This window comes from Notolepis coatsorum (assembly GCF_963971535.1).
Source record: "Notolepis coatsorum genome assembly, chromosome: 4".
NCBI lineage: Eukaryota > Metazoa > Chordata > Actinopteri > Aulopiformes > Paralepididae > Notolepis > Notolepis coatsorum.
In genome coordinates, this window is record NC_140168.1 from 118,297,096 (window position 1) to 118,320,667 (window position 23,572).

At 45.1% G+C, this 23,572-nt stretch overlaps 1 protein-coding gene across 1 annotated transcript in view; it reads left to right on the top strand.

Annotated features, from left to right (window-relative positions):
• ino80b (INO80 complex subunit B) overlaps positions 1–23,572 on the top strand; it is a 34,194-nt gene that overhangs the window by 4,062 nt on the left and 6,560 nt on the right. The window contains exon 4 of the mRNA XM_084312367.1: positions 7,668–7,840. Coding sequence (XP_084168493.1) covers positions 7,668–7,840 — 173 coding nt within the window. The remainder of the gene's footprint in view (positions 1–7,667; positions 7,841–23,572) is intronic.

Here is a 23,572-nt window from a genome sequence, read left to right on the forward strand (position 1 = left end):
AGCAGTACAGAGCCTGGCTGGGTGAGTTACAAGGTGTCTTGGGCAGTACAGAGCCTGGCTGGGTGAGTTACAAGGTGTCTTGAGCAGTACAGAGCCTGGCTGGGTGAGTTACAAGGTGTCTTGAGCAGTACAGAGCCTGGCTGGGTGAGTTACAAGGTGTCTTGAGCAGTACAGAGCCTGGCTGGGTGAGTTACAAGGTGTCTTGAGCAGTGCAGAGCCTGGCTGGGTGAGTTACAAGGTGTCTTGAGCAGTACAGAGCCTGGCTGGGTGAGTTACAAGGTGTCTTGAGCAGTGCAGAGCCTGGCTGGGTGAGTTACAAGGTGTCTTGAGCAGTACAGAGCCTGGCTGGGTGAGTTACAAGGTGTCTTGAGCAGTACAGAGCCTGGCTGGGTGAGTTACAGGGTGTCTTGAGCAGTACATAGCCTGGCTGGGTGAGTTACAAGGTGTCTTGAGCAGTACAGAGCCTGGCTGGGTGAGTTACAAGGTGTCTTGAGCAGTACAGAGCCTGGCTGGGTGAGTTACAAGGTGTCTTGAGCAGTACAGAGCCTGGCTGGGTGAGTTACAAGGTGTCTTGAGCAGTGCAGAGCCTGGCTGGGTGAGTTACAAGGTGTCTTGAGCAGTACAGAGCCTGGCTGGGTGAGTTACAGGGTGTCTTGAGCAGTACAGAGCCTGGCTGGGTGAGTTACAAGGTGTCTTGAGCAGTACATAGCCTGGCTGGGTGAGTTACAAGGTGTCTTGAGCAGTACAGAGCCTGGCTGGGTGAGTTACAAGGTGTCTTGAGCAGTACAGAGCCTGGCTGGGTGAGTTACAAGGTGTCTTGAGCAGTACAGAGCCTGGCTGGGTGAGTTACAAGGTGTCTTGAGCAGTGCAGAGCCTGGCTGGGTGAGTTACAAGGTGTCTTGAGCAGTACAGAGCCTGGCTGGGTGAGTTACAAGGTGTCTTGAGCAGTTCAGAGTAGAGCTGCCGCGATTACCGCATTACCGCGGTATCGCTGTTACATCACGGCCACCGCAGAGTAGGCTGAATACCGCGTCACCGCTGTTTTTTATAATAATAATAATAAATTACCCTCCTCTCGTTGGGCTTGCGGCTCTGCAGATATACCCTACTCATCTATCGAGGTTCCAAGCGACCCTATTGGGTACCAGAAAAGTCACGTGAAACATTGCAGACCACTGATTGGTCAGAAGAGAGACGCGTCACACGTTGTAGCGTCATGCAGTGTGTTACCACCAATCGGCAAGCGCGTATTAGGTTTTTACTTCCTGAATGTCAGATCATCACAACACGGCTAATAACGTTAGCTTTAACTCTCCGCCGGAGTGGACTACGATCGCTCCTAAGGAGTACTAAACGAGACATAATGATTTTACTGTCTGCAACGAATGTTATAATAAAAGCCCTTCGTTCTATACACTTGTCTGATTGAAAACTTTATTAACAGACCGCAGAATGGGACAACTCAGCACGCTCTGAGCAAAGAAAGGAACTGAGATATGAATAGAGTATTGCTTGCCTTGCTATTGTCCGGTAAATACGCTGATGTTATTGAACGTATAACTATATAATGTTAATGCCACAAAACGAATGCCTTTATTATAAAGTAGTAACTTTATAGTAATAATAATAAGAAAGGGTCGGGGGGGTTAGGGGTAACCACCCCTGCCCGCGACACCGAGTGAACGGCGCACGACCAGAGGGTAAACTTCGAATCCGTGTTTCACTTTCAATAACTAATGCGTGCTTGCCGAATCCCAAACAATATTCATGCTGCAAAGTCATCCTCTAAAGATAGACATTTAGACTAGAGGCAGGCTATATGCTATAAAGAGTAGACTACTACTAAAAAAAAAAATGCATTCAAACTTTTTTTTATAATTTGTGTGCATGCGGTAATAACCGCGGTGGTAGGAAATATTTTGCAAATTTGTGCGGTAAGGAAATAATCAATACCGCGGCAGCTCTAGTTCAGAGCCTGGCTGGGTGAGTTACAAGGTGTCTTGAGCAGTGCAGAGCCTGGCTGGGTGAGTTACAAGGTGTCTTGAGCAGTACAGAGCCTGGCTGGGTGAGTTACAAGGTGTCTTGAGCAGTACAGAGCCTGTCTGGGTGAGTTACAAGGTGTCTTGAGCAGTACAGAGCCTGGCTGGGTGAGTTACAAGGTGTCTTGAGCAGTACAGAGCCTGTCTGGGTGAGTTACAAGGTGTCTTGAGCAGTACAGAGCCTGGCTGGGTGAGTTACAAGGTGTCTTGAGCAGTACAGAGCCTGGCTGGGTGAGTTACAAGGTGTCTTGAGCAGTACAGAGCCTGGCTGGGTGAGTTACAAGGTGTCTTGAGCAGTACAGAGCCTGGCTGGGTGAGTTACAAGGTCTCTTGAGCAGTGCAGAGCCTGGCTGGGTGAGTTACAAGGTGTCTTGAGCAGTACAGAGCCTGGCTGGGTGAGTTACAAGGTGTCTTGATCAGTACAGAGCCTGGCTGGGTGAGTTACAAGGTGTCTTGAGCAGTACAGAGCCTGGCTGGGTGAGTTACAAGGTGTCTTGAGCAGTACAGAGCCTGGCTGGGTGAGTTACAAGGTGTCTTGAGCAGTACAGAGCCTGGCTGGGTGAGTTACAAGGTGTCTTGAGCAGTACAGACCCTGGCTGGGTGAGTTACAAGGTGTCTTGAGCAGTACAGAGCCTGGCTGGGTGAGTTACAAGGTGTCTTGAGCAGTACAGAGCCTGGCTGGGTGAGTTACAAGGTGTCTTGAGCAGTTCAGAGCCTGGCTGGGTGAGTTACAAGGTGTCTTGAGCAGTACAGAGCCTGGCTGGGTGAGTTACAAGATGTCTTGAGCAGTACAGAGCCTGGCTGGGTGAGTTACAAGGTGTCTTGAGCACTACAGAGCCTGGCTGGGTGAGTTACAAGGTGTCTTGAGCAGTTCAGAGCCTGGCTGGGTGAGTTACAAGATGTCTTGAGCAGTACAGAGCCTGGCTGGGTGAGTTACAAGGTGTCTTGAGCAGTACAGAGCCTGGCTGGGTGAGTTACAAGGTGTCTTGAGCAGTACAGAGCCTGGCTGGGTGAGTTACAAGGTGTCTTGAGCAGTACAGAGCCTGGCTGGGTGAGTTACAAGGTGTCTTGAGCAGTACAGAGCCTGGCTGGGTGAGTTACAAGGTGTCTTGAGCAGTGCAGAGCCTGTCTGGGTGAGTTACAAGGTGTCTTGAGCAGTACAGAGCCTGGCTGGGTGAGTTACAAGGTGTCTTGAGCAGTACAGAGCCTGGCTGGGTGAGTTACAAGGTGTCTTGAGCAGTTCAGAGCCTGGCTGGGTGAGTTACAAGGTGTCTTGAGCAGTACAGAGCCTGGCTGGGTGAGTTACAAGGTGTCTTGAGCAGTACATAGCCTGGCTGGGTGAGTTACAAGGTGTCTTGAGCAGTACAGAGCCTGGCTGGGTGAGTTACAAGATGTCTTGAGCAGTACAGAGCCTGGCTGGGTGAGTTACAGGGTGTCTTGAGCAGTACAGAGCCTGGCTGGGTGAGTTACAAGGTGTCTTGAGCAGTACAGAGTAGGCTTGGGCGGTATAATTTTTTTCACACCGTCATACCTCGCTGACATAATACCCCGGTATACGGTATATGACGGTATGACTTTCATTTTCATCAGCGGGGGGGGGGGGGGCAACCCGTGTTACCAAGTAAACAAATCACGTCGTTAGCTCTCAGAATGGTAGCCAGAAGCCTGCAGCATCTAGTGCTACTATCGACGTTAGCATGTAGCCTAGCCATGGCAGACTATTTGATTCCTTAAGGGCTTGAAATTGCCTGGGTTTTGGTCATATGCTCCCGAAATGCTCCCGCTGTTTGGCTACTTCTATGTGCAGTGAAAACTACTCGAATGCTTTATAACCTAGTCATTGATTTAGTTCAGGGTAATCTAATATTAGCCGCGGAGCTAACGCTAGCTAACGTGAGCTAACGCTAGTTAACACTTTGGCTGCCTAAGGTTAAATTCATGATATACCATAGATTGCCAGCGCTATTTGTCTATGGAGAAAGTCCCCTTCTTTGCAGGGCTATAACTTTTTAAATTCTATTGCTACATTGCCATTATTAGGGCCCATTCAAAGTCCTATATGTATTGTTCATTGTGTAGCAACGTTAAACTTTTTCATTCACATATTCATAGTAAAGTATGGTCTAATGTATAAGTATGTTTTCATCTCTTTCTGCAGCTTTCTCCAGAACGTGATATATAGCCCCACATCAGGGTTAGAAATTAACATTTTTTTTCAAGGGCTTTTTTTGCCCCCCTTAATTGATTTTCGGGGGCTTTTTTTATTTATTTCGGGGGCACTGAATTTTTATGATAAACGGTAGGGGTGGGACGGTTCACAAAATGGACGGTTCGGTTCGTATCACGGTTTTGGGGTCACGGTTTTCAGTTCGGTTCGATATACGTACATTTTTATAAAAAAAAATGTAACACTCAAATCTAAACATGCTTCTCATTTATTAAAAAAAAGTTTACAGTGTTAGTGTTTACAGCCTTAAATAATGTTTGGCACACAAAGACCGAACTGACTGAAAAATATAGGCTACATTTGTAGTATTAACTTAGTGCAAACAAACAATATGCTCAGCCAGCACTAGACTTTCCTTTCTTTAATATAAACACAAAAAAACAATGTCAACCATGTTTAAATTCCCTGATTGTCAGTTCTTAATGGAAAGATTTGTGTTCTGCTTGAAATTATTATGTATCTGTCTACATTTATTTAGACTAACATTATTTAAATATTGAGTGCAACTGTGGTGGATTACGTAATTCGGTGAGTTGGAACTATCTATGGGTTGGCGCCGGGTCCCCACGGACATTTTATTGTCACGCACCTTCAGCTCAGGCAATGTTATTATCAGCTCCGGTAGCTCCGGTAACGTTAGGAGGTGATGGCATGCAGTGGGAAAGCGGCAATAGTCCCGGTTGGAGTTAGTAAAACACAGTTGTATGTTAGCCTTCTTGGATGTTGAATAAACGCCTATCATTGTCTTTAAACACCCCGCCTCTCAGACTCCCATTTCCTTCTCTGCTAGCTAGTAGCTACGGTAACATTTCGTTGACTGTATTACCTCGCGGGCTGATTCTATAGTTAAAACGTGCGTTGTTTTGTACAAACTGCTAACGCTATGGCAAGATGTGTGTATGCCTATGTAATGTTAATGGCTATGTTTTTAAAGTCGTAATGAAGATTGATTTAGATTGTGCTTGCCATTTGTACACAAACTGACTAGCACCTGGCTCAGCTGCAGTGCTGCAGCAGCCAGTGCTCACCTCCGCCAAATGAATTTTTTTTATTTGCGCGTCATCTGAACGGTACGATACACAGACGCGCCATTACCGGATAAATATATATATATAATTAGTAAACTGTCGGGGGCATTTTGTGCCCCCCTTAACTGATTTTCGAGGGCATTTTGTCCATTTTCAAGGGCATTATGCCCCAAGCCCCCGTTAATTTCGAACCCTGCCCCACATGCATTATATTGATGATGAAATACAGTTTGATGGCAATCAGCGTGATATAAAAAATTCCAACTAGACGTACTTCTAGAAGTTACTACACGTCATCTGATGTTGACCGGATGGGCGAGGGGGCGTTTATAATTCCGTGGGCAGCGTTATACCAATCATCTAATGTGGGTCAAATGTTGATAATAGCAGTTAGTATCGAAGACGGTAACGTTACACGCTGAAACTCACCCCAGTCTCCGCGCGCCGTTGGGCGATCATCGTCGAGTAGAAATCTTATCATTATGGGATATATTTTTACCCGGTCCATCTCCAGCTTGTATAATGGTATATACGTCCAAATCATGTTGTTTATCGAGTTATTGCCAATCGATCACCGTGTAGCGTGACGAGCCAGAGTCCCATGAACTATAGCGAGCGCCCGGAAGTACTACGGTCGTCATGACAACCTCTATTCAACATCCTGTTTGGCGATTGCGCCGATCGGCCACCAGATGGCGCTCCTGAACCGCCAGAGAGCTCAGTGGGTCCTGCTGGTGGATCTCAGGCCAGCGGAGGGGACATATGAATCCGATCGCAGATTTTTGAAATATTGATATAAGGACGACGTAACGCGTCCTCCGGCAACTTTAGCATGGCCAGCAAAGACGTCTAAAGACGGGTCCCGGCACTCAAAGTGTTAATCAAGCTCACAGAGAGAGATAAACAGCTGACAGCGGATAGTACAGGTACAAATACAATAACAAAGCGGGTGTGGGGGCTGTTGTGTAAACCTTGTACTCTTTAGTTCACATATAATAAGAGACGGATTATTTGCTTGCTCCACCAGTGCACCACAACAACACACACCAACTCTCGTCACAACGCTTTACGGTATTTTCACAGCACTGTCGCAACATTACCGTAAAACGTGAACACCGTTGTGATACACTCGCTCCACTAGTGAGGACTGGTCTCGCCCTCTGCTGGCGCGTGTGTGCACTACACTCAAAACTCTGTTTCACTGTAATAGAAACCGAAGCGCATATGTGATTTTGACGCCGGTATTGATTTTCAATACCGTCGGGATTTCTAAATACCCTGGTATACCGTAATACCGTCATACCGCCCAAGCCTAGTACAGAGCCTCGCTGGGTGAGTTACAAGGTGTCTGCCTGCGATATGGATATCATACCCCCCCACCCCACCCAGCCACGTATGCACCTGCCATCTCCAGAGACCTGCGATATCCTCCTGTTTAGACTAGATTCAAATGTATTGTCATCATACAGCACAAGTACAGTATAACGAAAAGAAGTTTGGCATCCAACCAGAGTGCAAATGTAGCAGTAAAGTGCAACAGCAATATAAGATAAGATATTCCTTTATTGATCCCCTTGGGTAAATTCAGGATGTATTCAGAATGTACAGGTGATTAAACTGGGTACAACATGTACAAATGAGTACTACTGAGTGTAGTGCTAGTCAGATGTATGCACAGAGTTGTATTATATAAATAGAGACAGTATGACTACTACTGGCCAGCAGTGTAACTAGTAAGAGTAAGATATGTGTACAGATATATAGTAAAGGACTATGTGCAGGTAAGTACAGACAGGTGAGGACAGGTATGCAGTGGGAATAAATATATATATTTGACTACAGCCGTACGCCCCAGTTGTGATTCTAGATGTTGTCAACATGAAGTCCTCTTCTGCAGGTTAGGGTTCCCGCAGGGTCTTGAATAGCCTTACATTACATTTTAGGCCTTAAAAACGTCTCTATCTAGTTTAAATGTGTTTGGGGGAAACATCTGGGCTGCAGTAAGCAGTGTGCTAACATCCCGTCAGTCTCCCAACAATTCATATGGAAGTACTTCTAGCATAGCAACTTTGAATAGTATATTCAAAGTGGTCTTAAAAAGGTCTTCAATTTAACTTGTTGAAACCGGCAGGAACCCTGTAATGGTCATTGAGTAATAGTGATCACATTTGGGAGTGATGTGTCCAGAACAGTACAAGAACAACACTGAATCTACTTTTGATACCAGTCATATTCTATTTTCGACGTCTCTGCTCAGCGACGTGTTGTTGTTGTGTTTCATCCCCCCGGTCCCGACTCCCGAGATGAGGCTGAAGAGTCTTTCCAACCGTAGGTTGTATTTGACAGTTCTATACCGCCGGTGTTTCTCCTCAGATGAAGACAGTAACCTGGCCACGTCGCCGCTGCCAGACATGGACTCGGACTCGATGCTGGGCGGGCCGGTGGACGAGGAGGAGCGGTGGCTGGACGCGCTGGAGAAAGGGGAGCTGGACGACAACGGGGAGCTGAAGAAGGAGATCGACGAGTCTCTGCTCACAGCCAGACAGGTGAGGAGGGCGCAGAGCGAGGGCAACAGTATATTTGAATATGATTTCCATGACACCATTACTAGGTGTTTGTATGACACCATTACTAGTAGGGTTGGGTACCTTTCACATTTGAACCGGTACCTGTGAATCGATACCGTACCCAACGGTACCTTTTCTTTTGTACTTTAGTCTCTAAACATGTAATCTACCTACCTCAGTTGTAAAAATGTTTCCCCCAAACTTCAAATAATTTATTATCATTATTTATTTAGAACAATTTGTTAATATATATATAATATTGCAGCGAGCGTTGTCTGCATCTAGCTTTGTAAAGTGTAACAACACTTGCGACTGTTTTCGGCTTGCCATTGCCCCGACTGCTTTGTTGTTGAATCAAGTAAAATCCTAGGTAAGCATATATTGCGCTTGTTGACGTGAACGTGCGGCACACTTCATAGGTTTTCGTTTCGCAGTAAAGAAACGTTGACGTCATTGGACTTTAAAATTAATTGATTCGGTACCCATCCCTAATTACTAGGTGCTTGTATGACACCATGACTAGCTGCTTGTATGACACCATGACTAGGTGCTTGTATGACACCATGACTAGGTGCTTGTATGACACCATGACTAGGTGCTTGTATGACACCATGACTAGCTGCTTGTATGACACCATGACTAGGTGCTTGTATGACACCATGACTAGCTGCTTGTATGACACCATGACTAGGTGCTTGTATGACACCATGACTAGCTGCTTGTATGACACCATGACTAGGTGCTTGTATGACACCATGACTAGGTGCTTGTATGACACCATGACTAGGTGCTTGTATGACACCATGACTAGGTGCTTGTATGACACCATGACTAGGTGCTTGTATGACACCATGACTAGCTGCTTGTATGACACCATGACTAGGTGCTTGTATGACACCATGACTAGGTGCTTGTATGACACCATGACTAGCTGCTTGTATGACACCATGACTAGGTGCTTGTATGACACCATGACTAGGTGCTTGTATGACACCATGACTAGGTGCTTGTATGACACCATGACTAGGTGCTTGTATGACACCATGACTAGGTGCTTGTATGACACCATGACTAGCTGCTTGTATGACACCATGACTAGGTGCTTGTATGACACCATGACTAGCTGCTTGTATGACACCATGACTAGCTGCTTGTATGACACCATGACTAGCTGCTTGTATGACACCATGACTAGGTGCTTGTATGACACCATGACTAGGTGCTTGTATGACACCATGACTAGCTGCTTGTATGACACCATGACTAGGTGCTTGTATGACACCATGACTAGCTGCTTGTATGACACCATGACTAGGTGCTTGTATGACACCATGACTAGGTGCTTGTATGACACCATGACTAGGTGCTTGTATGACACCATGACTAGCTGCTTGTATGACACCATGACTAGGTGCTTGTATGACACCATGACTAGGTGCTTGTATGACACCATGACTAGCTGCTTGTATGACACCATGACTAGCTGCTTGTATGACACCATGACTAGCTGCTTGTATGACACCATGACTAGGTGCTTGTATGACACCATGACTAGGTGCTTGTATGACACCATGACTAGGTGCTTGTATGACACCATGACTAGGTGCTTGTATGACACCATGACTAGCTGCTTGTATGACACCATGACTAGCTGCTTGTATGACACCATGACTAGGTGCTTGTATGACACCATGACTAGGTGCTTGTATGACACCATGACTAGGTGCTTGTATGACACCATGACTAGCTGCTTGTATGACACCATGACTAGCTGCTTGTATGACACCATGACTAGCTGCTTGTATGACACCATGACTAGGTGCTTGTATGACACCATGACTAGCTGCTTGTATGACACCATGACTAGCTGCTTGTATGACACCATGACTAGCTGCTTGTATGACACCATGACTAGCTGCTTGTATGACGAGGCGGTCACCTGGCAGGCACTTCCCACGGGGCACTGAGCGTGACCCTAAAACAGAATTTATGGCGGCTGGGTAGCGCAGTGGACTAAGCACTCGCCTACCACCGCAGAGACTCTGGGATCGAATCCAGCTGTCAGCGGTACCTCCAGCTTGGTCAGTCATCCCTACTAACACAATTGGCAGTGTTAGCGGGTGGGAAGCCGGTGGGGTATGTGTCCTGGTCGTTGTAAACTGCGACTCCTACTGGTCGGTCGGGGTGCCTGTTCAGCAGGGAGGGGAGGAGATCTGGGGGAAATAGCATGAACCTCTGCACATGTTACATTCCCCCAGTGAAACTCCTTGCTGTCAGGTGAAAAGAAGCGGCTGGTGAGGTGACTCCACAGGTATCGGAGGAGGCATGTGGTAGTTCTACACCCTCCCCAGGCCGACAGCGGGGCAAAACCAGGAAGTATTTAACATTTTCTATACAGAATGTACACGGCGCTGTGGAACAGAGCAGGCCCCAAGCGTGAGCAGCAGTCTGTTTGTTCACAGCGGATCTCCCACGCACATGTCTGCTCCATTGCTTGAGGCTAAAGACTAAAGGTGACCGAGCTTTTGCCGTGGCTGCCCCCAAGTTGTGGAATAGTCTGCCACAACAAATCCAGTCTGACCAGACCCCTCGAGATTTTTAAGTTGTGGCTGAAAACTCTTGTTTTCATTGTCTTTTTGAGGCTTGTTAAGCCATACATCCCTGGTCCTGTTGTGACAATTTAGTATTTTTATTGTATTGCATTGACTTTTGCATTTTATATTGTACTTTATATTTGTCTGTTTCTTTATACTGTAAAGCACTTCGGTTGATTTTAAATGTGCTATATTAATAAGTGACCTTGACCTAAAGCTGTCATGGGTTAGAAATCAAGAGCTTGGCAACTCTTGGACATTTTAAATCCATGATTTTAAACCATTCTGTCTCCGTTTGTACCTGTCTCAGACCGCCAGGACGGTCCAGTCTAGTCATTTTTTAAATTAGATTAGAATCAAATCTATTGTCATCATACAGCACAAATACAGTACAACGCGAATACGTTTGGCATCCAACCAGAGTGCCAATGTAACAGTAAAGTGCAGTAGTAATATACAATGTACAGGTGGTTAAACTCGGTACAAAATATACAAATTAGTACTATTGAATGTAGTGCTAAATCAGATGTATGTACAGAGATAATATGTACAGTGATACAGGTATAAAGACAGTATGGTAGTAGTCATACTGGCCAGCAGCGTAACTAGTACGAGTAGGACATGTACAGATATAGATATAGTAAAGGACTATGTGCAGGCAAGTACCGACAGGTGTGGATAGGTATATATGCGGTGAGAATAAATAAATATATATGGTATATACAGCATTATTGTACATGCTATCATACAGAGCTATGGGTTATATGCAGGTGTACAAGCAAGTATATAGTGGTTATATGCAGGTATATTCAGACAAATATGTATATATTATATATATATATGCAGTAAATATAAATGTAAATATGCAGCATAGACAGCACTGTTGTACATGCTATCTGGCATATATCCGATTTGCTCGCGGCAAAAATAGACAAGACGCCGAAACCATCGCTGCAGATCGTGAGCTGAATGTATATCCCCGTCAAAATCACCGTGGTTACCGTCATAATACCCTGGGAATTGTTCCTCTGTTCTCCGTCTCTGGAGTAGCTCCACGACATGTATGTCGACTAGAGTCTGGTCTCTCCTGTATTCAGCTGAAGGAGAGACTTATTCACAAATGGAAAGTAACTGACCGTTTACTATTGACAATTAAAAAGAAGTTCAGGTTTTTATGATGTCATAAAATGATGGGATCTACTTTATTCGGGCAGGGTTATTGACAACCCTTTATTAGCAAATTACTGGAGGTTTAGGATTATAAAGATAGAAGTCTGGTACGAACTCTGAACTCTGTGGCCTAGACTCAATGTATACCAGTCTACTGCCTTCACTGTCTACAACTGCCTTACTGTATATACTGAATATACCCACATATACTATATATATCCCTTACCTACTCACTAGTTATAACGCTGGCTAGTATGACCAGTGTTTTTTATATTGTATCTATCACTGTACATAATACTGTAACACATCTGATTATCATTATTACTCAGTTTAATCACTTGTGTTCTGAAGGTCCAGATTAACACTGAAAGTCTGCGTTTATTATTTTGTATAACTTATATATTGTTTATATATATAAGATATATATATTTACGTCATCTGTTTGCCTAACAGATTGGGCTGCGGTCACGTCTGATACTCACGTTTTTAATTGCTTTTAGCCTGTTTTTATCAAGTGTTTTATCCTGTTTTTACCACTCTCTGCAAAACTTGGCCACACACAAACAACATCCAGACATTTCCAGCCAACAACACTGGCGCGGCCATTTGGAATGCTTGGAATGTGACAGCGTGGAATGTGACACCGTGTCTGTGTAAAATCTTGTACACGTTCTTTCTCTGTGACAGAGAACATTTGCCAAATGTTTGGTAGCAATTAGGCGTTTGGGTTATTAATTTTTTTTTACATTGTATTACGAAATCCCATAATGTGCCGAATGTGGCCACCTCCCCTGCTATTCTACCTGGTCGGTTACCTGGTGCTGGGGATCCCTGGGACTGGTGTCCCTGCTGACGCGGAAGATCCACAAGACACACCGCTAGATGTGTGGCCTACCCCAGGCACCATGGATTCCCCGGATTCAGTGAGAGATCCTGCCATGAAAACCCCGCTGCTCGGTGAGGACTTTATCTCATGGACGTCTCAACTACTCGGGGTTCTGCCGCGAGGACTACGCTGTCTGTGGGCCCAGGGAAATGGGAGACTTTCCCCCTATGCAGCGCGCACTTGCGACGGCAAGCCGAACAGCCCAGCGAGGAGGACCTGGCTTCTAATTCTCCTACTCCTGATGTCGGGTAACGTACAACCGAATCCAGGCCCAGAACTGTCTCAGCCGACTCAGCTGCAAACGCCAGAGGAGATTAGGGTGCCCTCCGTGGGCTCCTGCTACAGCCCGTCGGACACAGCGGACGAGGGAGGCAGCGCGGATCTTCTAACTACCGCAGAAATGGACAGTGTATTCTCTTCCAGAGGACTCCATATCACTCATCTCAACGTAAGAAGCTTAATCAATAAAATGGACGAAATCAGAATAATGTTTGGAAACAGCAAAGCCGCAATACTAACTTTCTCTGAAACAATGCTGGACAGTTCCATAAATGACTCTGAGATTGAAATAGAAAATTACACTGTCATACGTAAAGACAGAATTAGAAATGGGGGGGGTGTATGTGTGTATGTCCGAGCGGACATTTGTTTTAACATGAGGCCCGAGTTAAATCACAATGATATCGAAGCAGTGTGGCTTGATATAATTTTTCCTAAAACAAAACCTCTCTTAATCGGTGTCCTCTACAGACCTCCAACTCAAAATTCATTTTATGATTTACTGGAAGAGAGCTCAGTGGATCTTTGTAAATCTGAGGTGATTTTGATTGGAGATTTTAACACCAACACTCTTAAAAAAGATGCACCAATCTTTAAATCATTCAGAAATTACTGCAACCTACATGACTTAAATCAGCTGATCACTCAAGTCACAAGAGTCTGCTCTTCCACACAAACCATCATTGATCTAATTCTGACATCAGACCAGACCAAGATCTCTAGAAGTGGCATGATAGAATGCAGTCTAAGTGACCATCACATCATTTTCTGCACTCGTAAAATTCACAGACCTGTAATAAATTGTCACAACACAATCAGATTCAGATCTCTGAAAAACTACACAAGTGAAGCCTTAAAAACAGCTCTGGACAAAGTAGATTGGACAAATGTACTAAACTGCACATCGACAGAAAAAGCTTGGTCATGCTTTAAAACCACCTTCCTTTCAGTTATTGACACGCTTGCACCCTCAAAGGTGACCAGGGTCAAAGCCAGAACAGAGCCCTGGGTCACTGCCGAGATTCTAAAAGCCATCAGAGTGAGAAATGAGAGCTTCTCTAAATACAGAAAAACTAAAAATGAACAGCTCTTTGAGACCTGTAAAACACTAAGAAATGGAGTAACCAATATGATCAAAAAAGCAAAACTGAACTATTTTAACGAAAAAATTGAGGAAAATAAAAATAATCCTCAAAAACTGTGGAAGTCTTTAAAAACACTGGGTCACAATAATAGACTCAAGACTAAAACCACAAATCTCAACCTGAAAATAGATAACACGATCATCTCTGACAAATTGAGCGTGGCAAATTGTTTAAACACCTTCTTCACAACTGTTGCTACCACTTTGGTGAACAAACTGCCGATCCGCTCTGGCCGATATGGCATACAGCACATCCAGGCCTTTTATAAGGAACTGGGTGTACGTGAAAATGATTTTAAATTGACTGAAGTAACTACTGAAGAGGTTATGAAAAAGCTCAGTATGCTGCAGCCAACAAAAGCCACAGGCCATGACAATATTCCCACCAGATTTCTCAGAGACTCTGCTTCCATCATAGCTCCCATTGTAGCCCATATCACCAACCTCTCCATCAACCAGGGTCACATCCCGCAAGAACTCAAGCTTGCTAGGGTAACCCCTCTATTTAAAAAAGGAAACAAACTAGATCCAGGTAACTACCGCCCCGTTTCTATCCTTTGTTCCATATCAAAGGTAATTGAGAGGCTGGTATATGAGCAGATAGACAACTACCTGACTGAACATAGACTATTGTACCAGTTCCAATCAGGTTTCAGAAAATCACACTCCACTGACACCTGTTTACTGTACCTAACAGATTATATAAAACGGGAGATGGACAAGGGGAACTACTGTGGGATGGTAATGTTGGACCTGCAAAAGGCGTTTGACACGGTCAACCATTCCATCCTACTAGAAAAATTGAGAGCGATAGGCTTTGATAGCAAGTCAGCCAAATGGGTCAAGTCCTACCTGGAGGGAAGAGAACAGGTGGTAGACATCAATGGCACCTTGTCCTCGTCCCTTCCAGTGACATGTGGGGTCCCCCAAGGAAGCATTTTGGGACCTCAACTGTTTTTAATATATATTAATGACATGAAATCGGCATGCGATTGCAACCTGTTCCTGTTTGCTGACGACTCTGCACTCCTGGGCCCTCATTCATCAACGTGTTCTACGCACAGATTTGTGCTTACCCTGTGCGTACGATCATTTCTAAGCAAAGAGTGGGATTCATCAATTTCAACTTGAACTTGACTTCGTGCTTATATTTACGCACAGCTCGGACCATGCGTACCTGGCGCCCAGTGGTAGAATATATTATTACAACAAGGAAATGAGCTTCTGTGCATAATAACACTGGATGTTCTGTATGAACCGTAATTCATTATAGTTCATTGTAAAATAGCAACAGTAGTGTAATTATGGTCAAAACCCTATAAATAGCATTTGGAATAATAGATCTTTCTCTCAGAATGAATGCAGCATGGTTTATATAGCGTTATCGGAATATACGGGGTGTAGGCTACTGACTGACTGCGCTCCGCGTAGCTTGATTGATTGATTGAAAAGTTTATTAACAGATTGCAGAATGGGTACAGTACAGTACAGCTCAGTACATACAATTGTTAAGGGGATGCAGACCAGAGAAAGACTTTCGTCTTGTTTACATCAGGGTCCCCCATTTTCAATTCATCATAAATCATAAAGCTCAACTCGTTATTATTTTGCGCACAGACCGCCGAAACACGGGAACGTTTTGATTATATTTAAAAGGCTTTACGTTAAACGAAACAAGTGGAATTTCGAAGCTGTAAGCAGAATACAAGTCATATGAATATAGTGTTCTTCCCCCTTTTTACTGTATAAGAAAGAATAGAAAACGCATTGCAATGACACCAGATAGTGGACAGACTATGTATATGATGGGATTCAAGTTCATGTATTGAAAGGCAGGCTACATCATACATGCAGTGAGATTCATTGTTCTTGTATATGCTCTCGTATTATTGTTTATATAGGCTACCCAATACTGACATCAAAATAGATTGTAGTATGCCTCTAGAAATCATATGCAGCAGGTAGAAAATTGACGGGAGATCCATCGCGATTTGGAATAAAATTGAGGAGAACTTTAATCCCTGGGTATTAATCAAACAACACGGGAAAAGGCAGTCATATTCCAGCGCGGTCTTTATTAGCCGACAACAAAATAGATGCCTCTAAAAATCATATAGCCAATCGAACACAACTAATAAAGGCATTCATATTACAGCACGGTTATAATGACACACAACCAACGCCAAACAGTGGTCAACGAACGGTCTTTATTAGTATTTTGAGCTGTCCAGGCAGAATTGCAGCAATGGTCTTAGGGAGCCGTTGATATCTGACATCACCGTTTACAAGTCCGCCTTTTATTTATCCCATAATACGCGATAGTGTCTTCTTGGTTCGACAGCAGTGAACAATCTTCGTGGAGTTTCTCAGAGTTCCGCTCGGGTCAGTCCATTATTTCACATCCCATGGGGGGTGTTTCCTCACTTTCATGACCATATATGGATAATCATGCACGAGCATTGACGGTAGAACAAAGTGGTATTCATCAACACGGAGGAGCATAGAGCCTGCGTACGCACGTGTGATGAATCCCGACTTCCCTGTGCGTACACTGGTTCTACATTCCGTGCTTACGTGTGGAAATAGAACATGTTCTACGCACACATTGATGAATGAGGGCCCTGGTCTCAGACAGGGATAAGTCTAAAGTGGAAAGTGTCCTGAGCAGTGAAATGAAAAAAATCTGCTCCTGGCTCAGTGACAATAAATTGTCTCTACATCTGGGAAAAACAGAGGCCATACTCTTTGGGTCAAACGCCAACCTAAAGAAATCCCAGGGTTTTAAAATTAGAGTAGGTGAAAACATTATTGAGGATAAAGAGGAGGTCACCTACTTGGGCTTTATTTTAAATAACAAACTTTCTAACGAAAAAATGGCACAAAAAGTTATTACTAGGGTCAATCAAAAAACCAAATTTTTATTTAGAATTTCCTCGTTCATAAATAGGAACGCTCTGAGGACCCTAGCTGGAGCCCTCATCCAATGTCACTTTGACTATGCTTGCACTTCATGGTACAGCAACATATCAAAACAAATGAAGACAAAGCTCCAGACCTCCCAAAACAAACTAGTGAGACTCCTGCACAACCTTCACTTTAGGACTCACCTAACGCCAGCCCACTTTAGCAGGCTGGGATGGCTCAGGGTTGAGGAAAGGGTACACCAGCTTAAAATGCTACTGGTTTTTAAAGTACTAAAAGAAACGGTCCCCAAGTACCTAGTCAATTATTTTAATAAAGTAGGAGATGTCCACAAACACGCCACAAGAGGAAGCCCCACGGACCTGGTCCCGCCGAGAGTCAGGACATGCATGGGGAAAGATGCATTTTTTTTACTCGGCTACGGTAATGTGGAATGCCCTGCCAACATTTATAAAACTCCTGAACTCCCCTCTCGGATTTAAATCCGCCCTAAAAACATGGCTCAGCAGCAACTCAAATTGGTCTTAAAATGTTTTTTTTATCTCTTTTATCATAACTTGGCTTTTATTTCTTTTATCATGAGTTGCTTTTAAGGGTTTGCGGATTTTCTTTTAACATTAGTTAACTGTATGAGTTGTCAGGTTAGGTGTTTTTATAATTTTTTTTTAGAATGTGTCCTGTCAGTGTACATGTCCATTTGTGTTTCTGTGCCTTTTTATGTTCCATGTATGGACCACAATGGAAACAAGCCTTGGCTTTATTGTGTTTTATCCATTTTTGACCTGCGTTATTGACACTGTTATTGTCTTGTCTTTTAAAATGTTTTTTTTGTCATACGATTTGTGTCAAAATAAAGTATTCAATTCAATTCAATTCAAACAGTATTCTCCATTCGCTTATGGTAGATCCCATTCTTAACGACTAGGCGCCAGAGACGCGCCCCCTAGACATGTTTTCTAGACATGTTCAGACATGTTCAGACAAGCCCAGAGCAAGCGCATTGATTCTGTACAGGTGAATAGGCTGAGCCCAGCGGGGACCAGAGAGTATATTGTGTAGACGGTGCAAGCAGCAGCAGCGGCAGTAACATAACAGGAAAACTAGCAGAGCGAGAGTGAAAGACGTCCGGTACAGTTGTACACAGACCGATAATGGCTACTTAGATACAACTATAATATTGTCGAGCCATTATTGGCACAGTATAGTGACTTGTGTAAGCGAAGTAACGTGGAGAGACGTATAGTTAAACCCAGCGACGTTTGGATATAACTACTCATTGGAGACCGTCTGCGGGTTAGTTTCACGTACAAACGAAGCTAACTAGCTACCATCTATGCCAACAGGCTTTTGGATTAATAGCTATTAACCCTGCCATCGGGTGCTAGGATTACAAGGACCGGTTCCGTACGAGACCCCTTCTTCCAGCGGCGACAGGATTATCCGACCAGTCTACAGTTTCTCTGGGGCAGGAGCTCTAGAGAGAAACCATCGTCTCCAGCCACCATCTTGCTTTCCCTGTATCGCCTCGCTTCGTCTCACTCCCTTCAGAGTTCCACCGGTCGAGTATCCGTAGTCTAGGAACTATTCGTTACCGCTGACTTTGTTGCACTGACCTTTAGGGCTGGGCGATATGGCCTAAATATGATATCACGATATTTTCTGACCTTTCGGCGATACACGATACGCATCACAATGTTTTTCTTTTTTTCCCCAAAATTCATTATGAGGCTTACCAAGACAGTATTTGAGTTTGCAAGCTAACATTAAAGACAAAATAAAATACCCATGCATTTAGCATTTTTATATTATATATTAGATTTAGATTATTGGATTATTAGATTATATATTGCATATATTTAGCAATGAGATATTATATGATTTAGATATGAAATATGATGAATTGAAAATGGGGGACCCTGATGTAAACAAGACGAAAGTCTTTCTCTGGTCTGCATCCTCCAGTCCGCTGTTGACTGTTGTATTGAGCTGTACTGTATTGTACCCATGCTGCAATCTGTTAATAAGACTATGCTTGCACCTCATGGTACCAAAGCACCTCAAAGGCACTAAAAACCAAATTACAAACATCTCAAAACAAACTAGTCAGACTACTGCTTGACCTGACTCCTAGAACCCACCTCACCCCTGCACACTTTGCCAACCTAGGATGGCTTAGAGTAGACGACAGAGTACAGCAACTTGCAATGGGCCTGGTCTACAAGATACACTACACGACCAAGGTACCCATGTACATGTCAAAATACTTCCCAAAGGTCAGTGAATACCACGATCACAACACCAGAGGGAGCTCCACAAATCATGTAAAACCCAGATTCGGCTCAAACAAGGGACTAAACACGTTTCGCAATTATGCCACAACAATGTGGAACGCCCTACCCAAAGCTGTAAAGGAATGTAAATCACTACCCACCTTCAAAAACACTCTCAAAGAACACCTACGGGAGACTGCAATTCAAAACTGGCCCCTTTAATGTCCTAACCCAGTTGTACAATAAAGACCAAGCATGGCTTTGTCAGTATTCCAATGTACAGCCCCACCCAACCCCACCCCACCTACCCAACCTCCTCCAATGTACAGTTTCTATGTCAAATGTATGTCAGTATTCCAATGTACAGTGTCCCCCCCCCTACCAAACCCCCCCCCCCCCCCCCCACCTCCAATGTACAGCCCCACCCCACCTACCCAACCTCCCCCAATGCACAGTTTCTATGTCAAATGTATATACTCTTCTTCTGGATTTTTTTAGTATCACAAACGGTACTGTATTTGAAAATCTGGTATGTCATAAATGTATAGATGTAGCAGTACTGTCTATCTGTATGTCATGTGTGTCATATGATGAATTGAAAATGGGGGACCCTGATGTAAACAAGACGAAAGTCTTTCTCAGGTCTGCATCCTCTTAACAATTGTATGTATTGAGCTGTACTGTACCCATTCTGCAATCTGTTAATAAACTTTTCAATCAATCAATCAATCAATAACGTTCTCATTCATTCAGTCGGCAAACAGAATCATTTTGATTGACAGTCGCGTCTGCCAATTACGTCACATCGCTTGCACCCGCCCTGCTGTTCTTAGCACCAATCGGCAAGCGCGTATTCATTTTTTACTTCCGCCATTGGAGAGCTCAATGACAATAACAATGGCAGCGGTAGCTCGCCGCGGCCGACGTTTAGCTTTTAGCTCCGCAGAAGGACTAAACGACTGGAGGCATAATGATTTTACTGCAACGGATGTTATAATAAAAGCCTTTCCATACATCTGTCTGATTGAAAACTTTATTAACAGACCGCAGAATGGGCACAACTGAGTCAGCACGGGCTGAGATATGAACGACTAATGCTTGCTATATCTAGGTCGACCTCGGTCGTTGCTATGTAAATACGCTGATGTTATTGAAAGTGTAACTATATAACGTTAATGCCACAAAACGAATGCCTTTGTTATCACAAGTAGTAACTTTTGATGCAGTAGTGTGTGTGTGGGGCGGCGCTGTTCAAAAGTGTCAACGTGTGGACCAGATTGACGCGACACAAGCCTCTTGGGCAAAACATCACGATATCCACGATACGTTTAAAAAGTGTATCGTTAATGAACTGTACCCGATATTTATATAATATCGTCATATCGCCCAGCCCTACTGACCTATTATTAAAGGAGAACCGTAATAAATAATATGTATGTTGCTATGACTATTAAAATGCTTGTTAACTTGGTATCCCTGTCCCCGCGCAGTCAATTGAGTGTCCGCCATTTTGTCTAACTGTACTGTCTGGCTATTAACACTTTAACTGCCGGAAGACGCTTTTAGGCGTCCTTCCCCGCCATGCTCAAGTTGCCGAAGACGCCGTAACTCGTCTTTGATATCAATATTTCAAAAATCTGTGATCGGAATCATATTTCCTTTCCGGGGCCCTGAGACACAAGTGTGATCTCTCAATCCTCTAGCGGTTCAAGACCGCCATCTGGTGGCCGATCGGCATATCGAAAAAACGGATGTTACCTTTAACCCGGTAGGACTCACTCCATATGGGGTCCGGGCACTCGCTAGTGTTAGAGAGACTCAGTCTTCACACAGTGAACACCGATCGCTGCAAATAACTCGAAAAAACAACATGATTTGGACGTATATATTATTATACAACCTGGAAATGGACCGGATATTTCTATATCCCATAATAGGAAAATGTCTGTTCCACGCTCATCGCCCAACGGCGCGAGGAAGATACGGTAAGATTCAGCGTTATTTTTCAATGTGTACGATACTAACTGCTATGATGAACATTTGACCCACATTAGATGAATGGTATAACGCTGCCCATGGAATTATAAACGCCCCCTCGGCCATCCGGTCAACATCAGATTACGTGTAGTAACTTCCAGAAGTCCGTCCAGTTGGATTTTTTTATATCGCGCCGATTGCTATCAAACTGTATTTGATCATCAATATAATGCATTTGGGGCTATAAATCACGTTCTGGAGAAAGCTGCAGAAAGAGATGAAAACATACTTATACTTTAGATCATATTTTAGTATGAATATGTGAATGAAAAAGTTTAACGTTCATACACCCTGAACAATACATATAGGACATTGAATGGGCCCTAATAATGGCAATTTAGCAATAGAATTTAAAAAGTTATAGCCCTGCAAAGAAGGGGAACTTCTACATAGACAAATAGAGCTGGCAACCTATGGTATATCATGAATTTAGCCTTAGGCAATCAAAGTGTTAATATTCTTTAGTAGTGGTTTAATCTAAACAATCTTTAATACAGTCAGGGTTGTGTAGCCCCTTAGCTACAATTGGTCCTTCGAGCCGGAGGGTATCAGTAATAATAATCATATTAGTGATAATATGGCCAGCGGCGGACACTCTCCAATCGGCTCTCCCTCATTAGAGCGCCCTAGGCGCCAGCGTCAGCCCCCTCCCCACTTGGAGAACTACGTTGTAGATTTACCTCCTAGCTTATCTACGAGGACGTTAAGCAAGGATAACATTAATAGCTCAAGTATGCCCAACCTTATCGACCTGTCAACCTCAGAGGTAGAGACCCAAGCTAGTTTAAGTGAAACTGATTTAGCTCACGGGGGGGGACAAGCGGGACATGACTTGACTATGCCCATAGAACACCGCGCCCCCGAGGTGGACCTCGGAGCGCATGAACCCATAGAACACCGCGCCCCCGAGATGGACCTCGGAGTGCAAGAAGGTAAAGAACGCGCCCCCGAGATGGACCTCGGAGCACAAGAAGGTAAAGAATGCGCCCCCGAGATGGACCTCGGAGCGCACCAGAGTAAAGAGCACCGCGCCCCCGAGATGGACCTCGGAGCGCGGGAGAAGACAAAGTACAGCGCCCCCGAGGTGGACCTCGGAGCACGTAAGGAGACCAGGTCACCGCCAAGCCCTGCCAACTCCAAATCACCATCATCAGCGTCATCCCCAAGCGAGGCCGACCAGAGGCTAGCGCAAGTCCTGATCGCCACGCTAACCACTTCAGCGGAAAGAGATCGCCTCCAGGCGCAACAAGAGAGTGAGCGTAATCGCCACCAGAGTGAGCGTGACCGCCTCCAGGGTGAGCGTGACCGCCTCCAGGCGCAACGAGAAAGTGAGCGCGAACATCTCAGACTGGAAGAGAGTCGCCTCCAGGCTGACGCCACGATGACCATCAGACTAGAAGAGAGGCGTCTCCAGGCTGAAGAAAACATGGAGCGAGACCGCGCCAATGCACAGCGCGACGCAGCCAATGCGCAGCGCGAGGCAGAGCGAGACTGCGCCAATGCGCAGCGCGAGGCGGAGCGAGACCGTCTACAAGCACAAATGATGGAGCAAGCGCTCCAGAGGGTGACTCTCCACTCTTCCACCCGGAGCTCCCTGAGATCCTCACGACACGGGTCGAGGGCACCTTCCCCTCCCCGACAAAGCTACACGGGACCCCGCCTACGGGAAGAACCTGCTTACGTCGCAGAGCAGCTAGCCGAGCGACTACAAAGCCTGACGGAGGACGAGGGAGGACAGAAAGCCCACCCGCACTACCCCATCTCAGACCAGGAGGCTCAGCGCAGCCCCGGTCTCAGTCCCGACACGCTGCGTTATGAACCCCCAACACGCCCCAGTGGGGAGTTCGAGCACCAGACGGCACCAAGGAATAGTGCCTGGGAACCCAGCCCCTGGTTCCCGCCCAGCACGAACCAACGACCCAACGTACAGGGAGACTCGCCACGGATGCCTCTCCCCCCACGTGCGTCAGTGTCGCAGCCATCCATGGCACACTACATTGGGACACCCACATTCCCAGACTTCACAAGAGAAGACCGAGCGCAGTATACCGAGCTGCGTATGTGCCTAGAGACAATTATGTCCGGAGTACAGGACGAGTCATACAAGTATGCCATTCTCCTTAAGCACCTCAAGGTAACTAGAGCGCACAACATAGCGCTGGCATACTCCAATTCACAAACTCCCTATTCTGACGCCCTGGTTGCCCTCGACGCACATTACGGACGTACATGGGACTATGTCATTCAGGAGATACGTGAGATTGAACGTCTCCCCCCGGCTAGAGACAACCGAGCCCTGGACGACCTATCCGTCAAGGTACAGTCCCTAGTAGGGATGCTCGGGTCCCAACGAGACCAGGGGAGGTACGAGTTGTACGCCAACTCCAACGTGGAGCGCATATTGGAGAA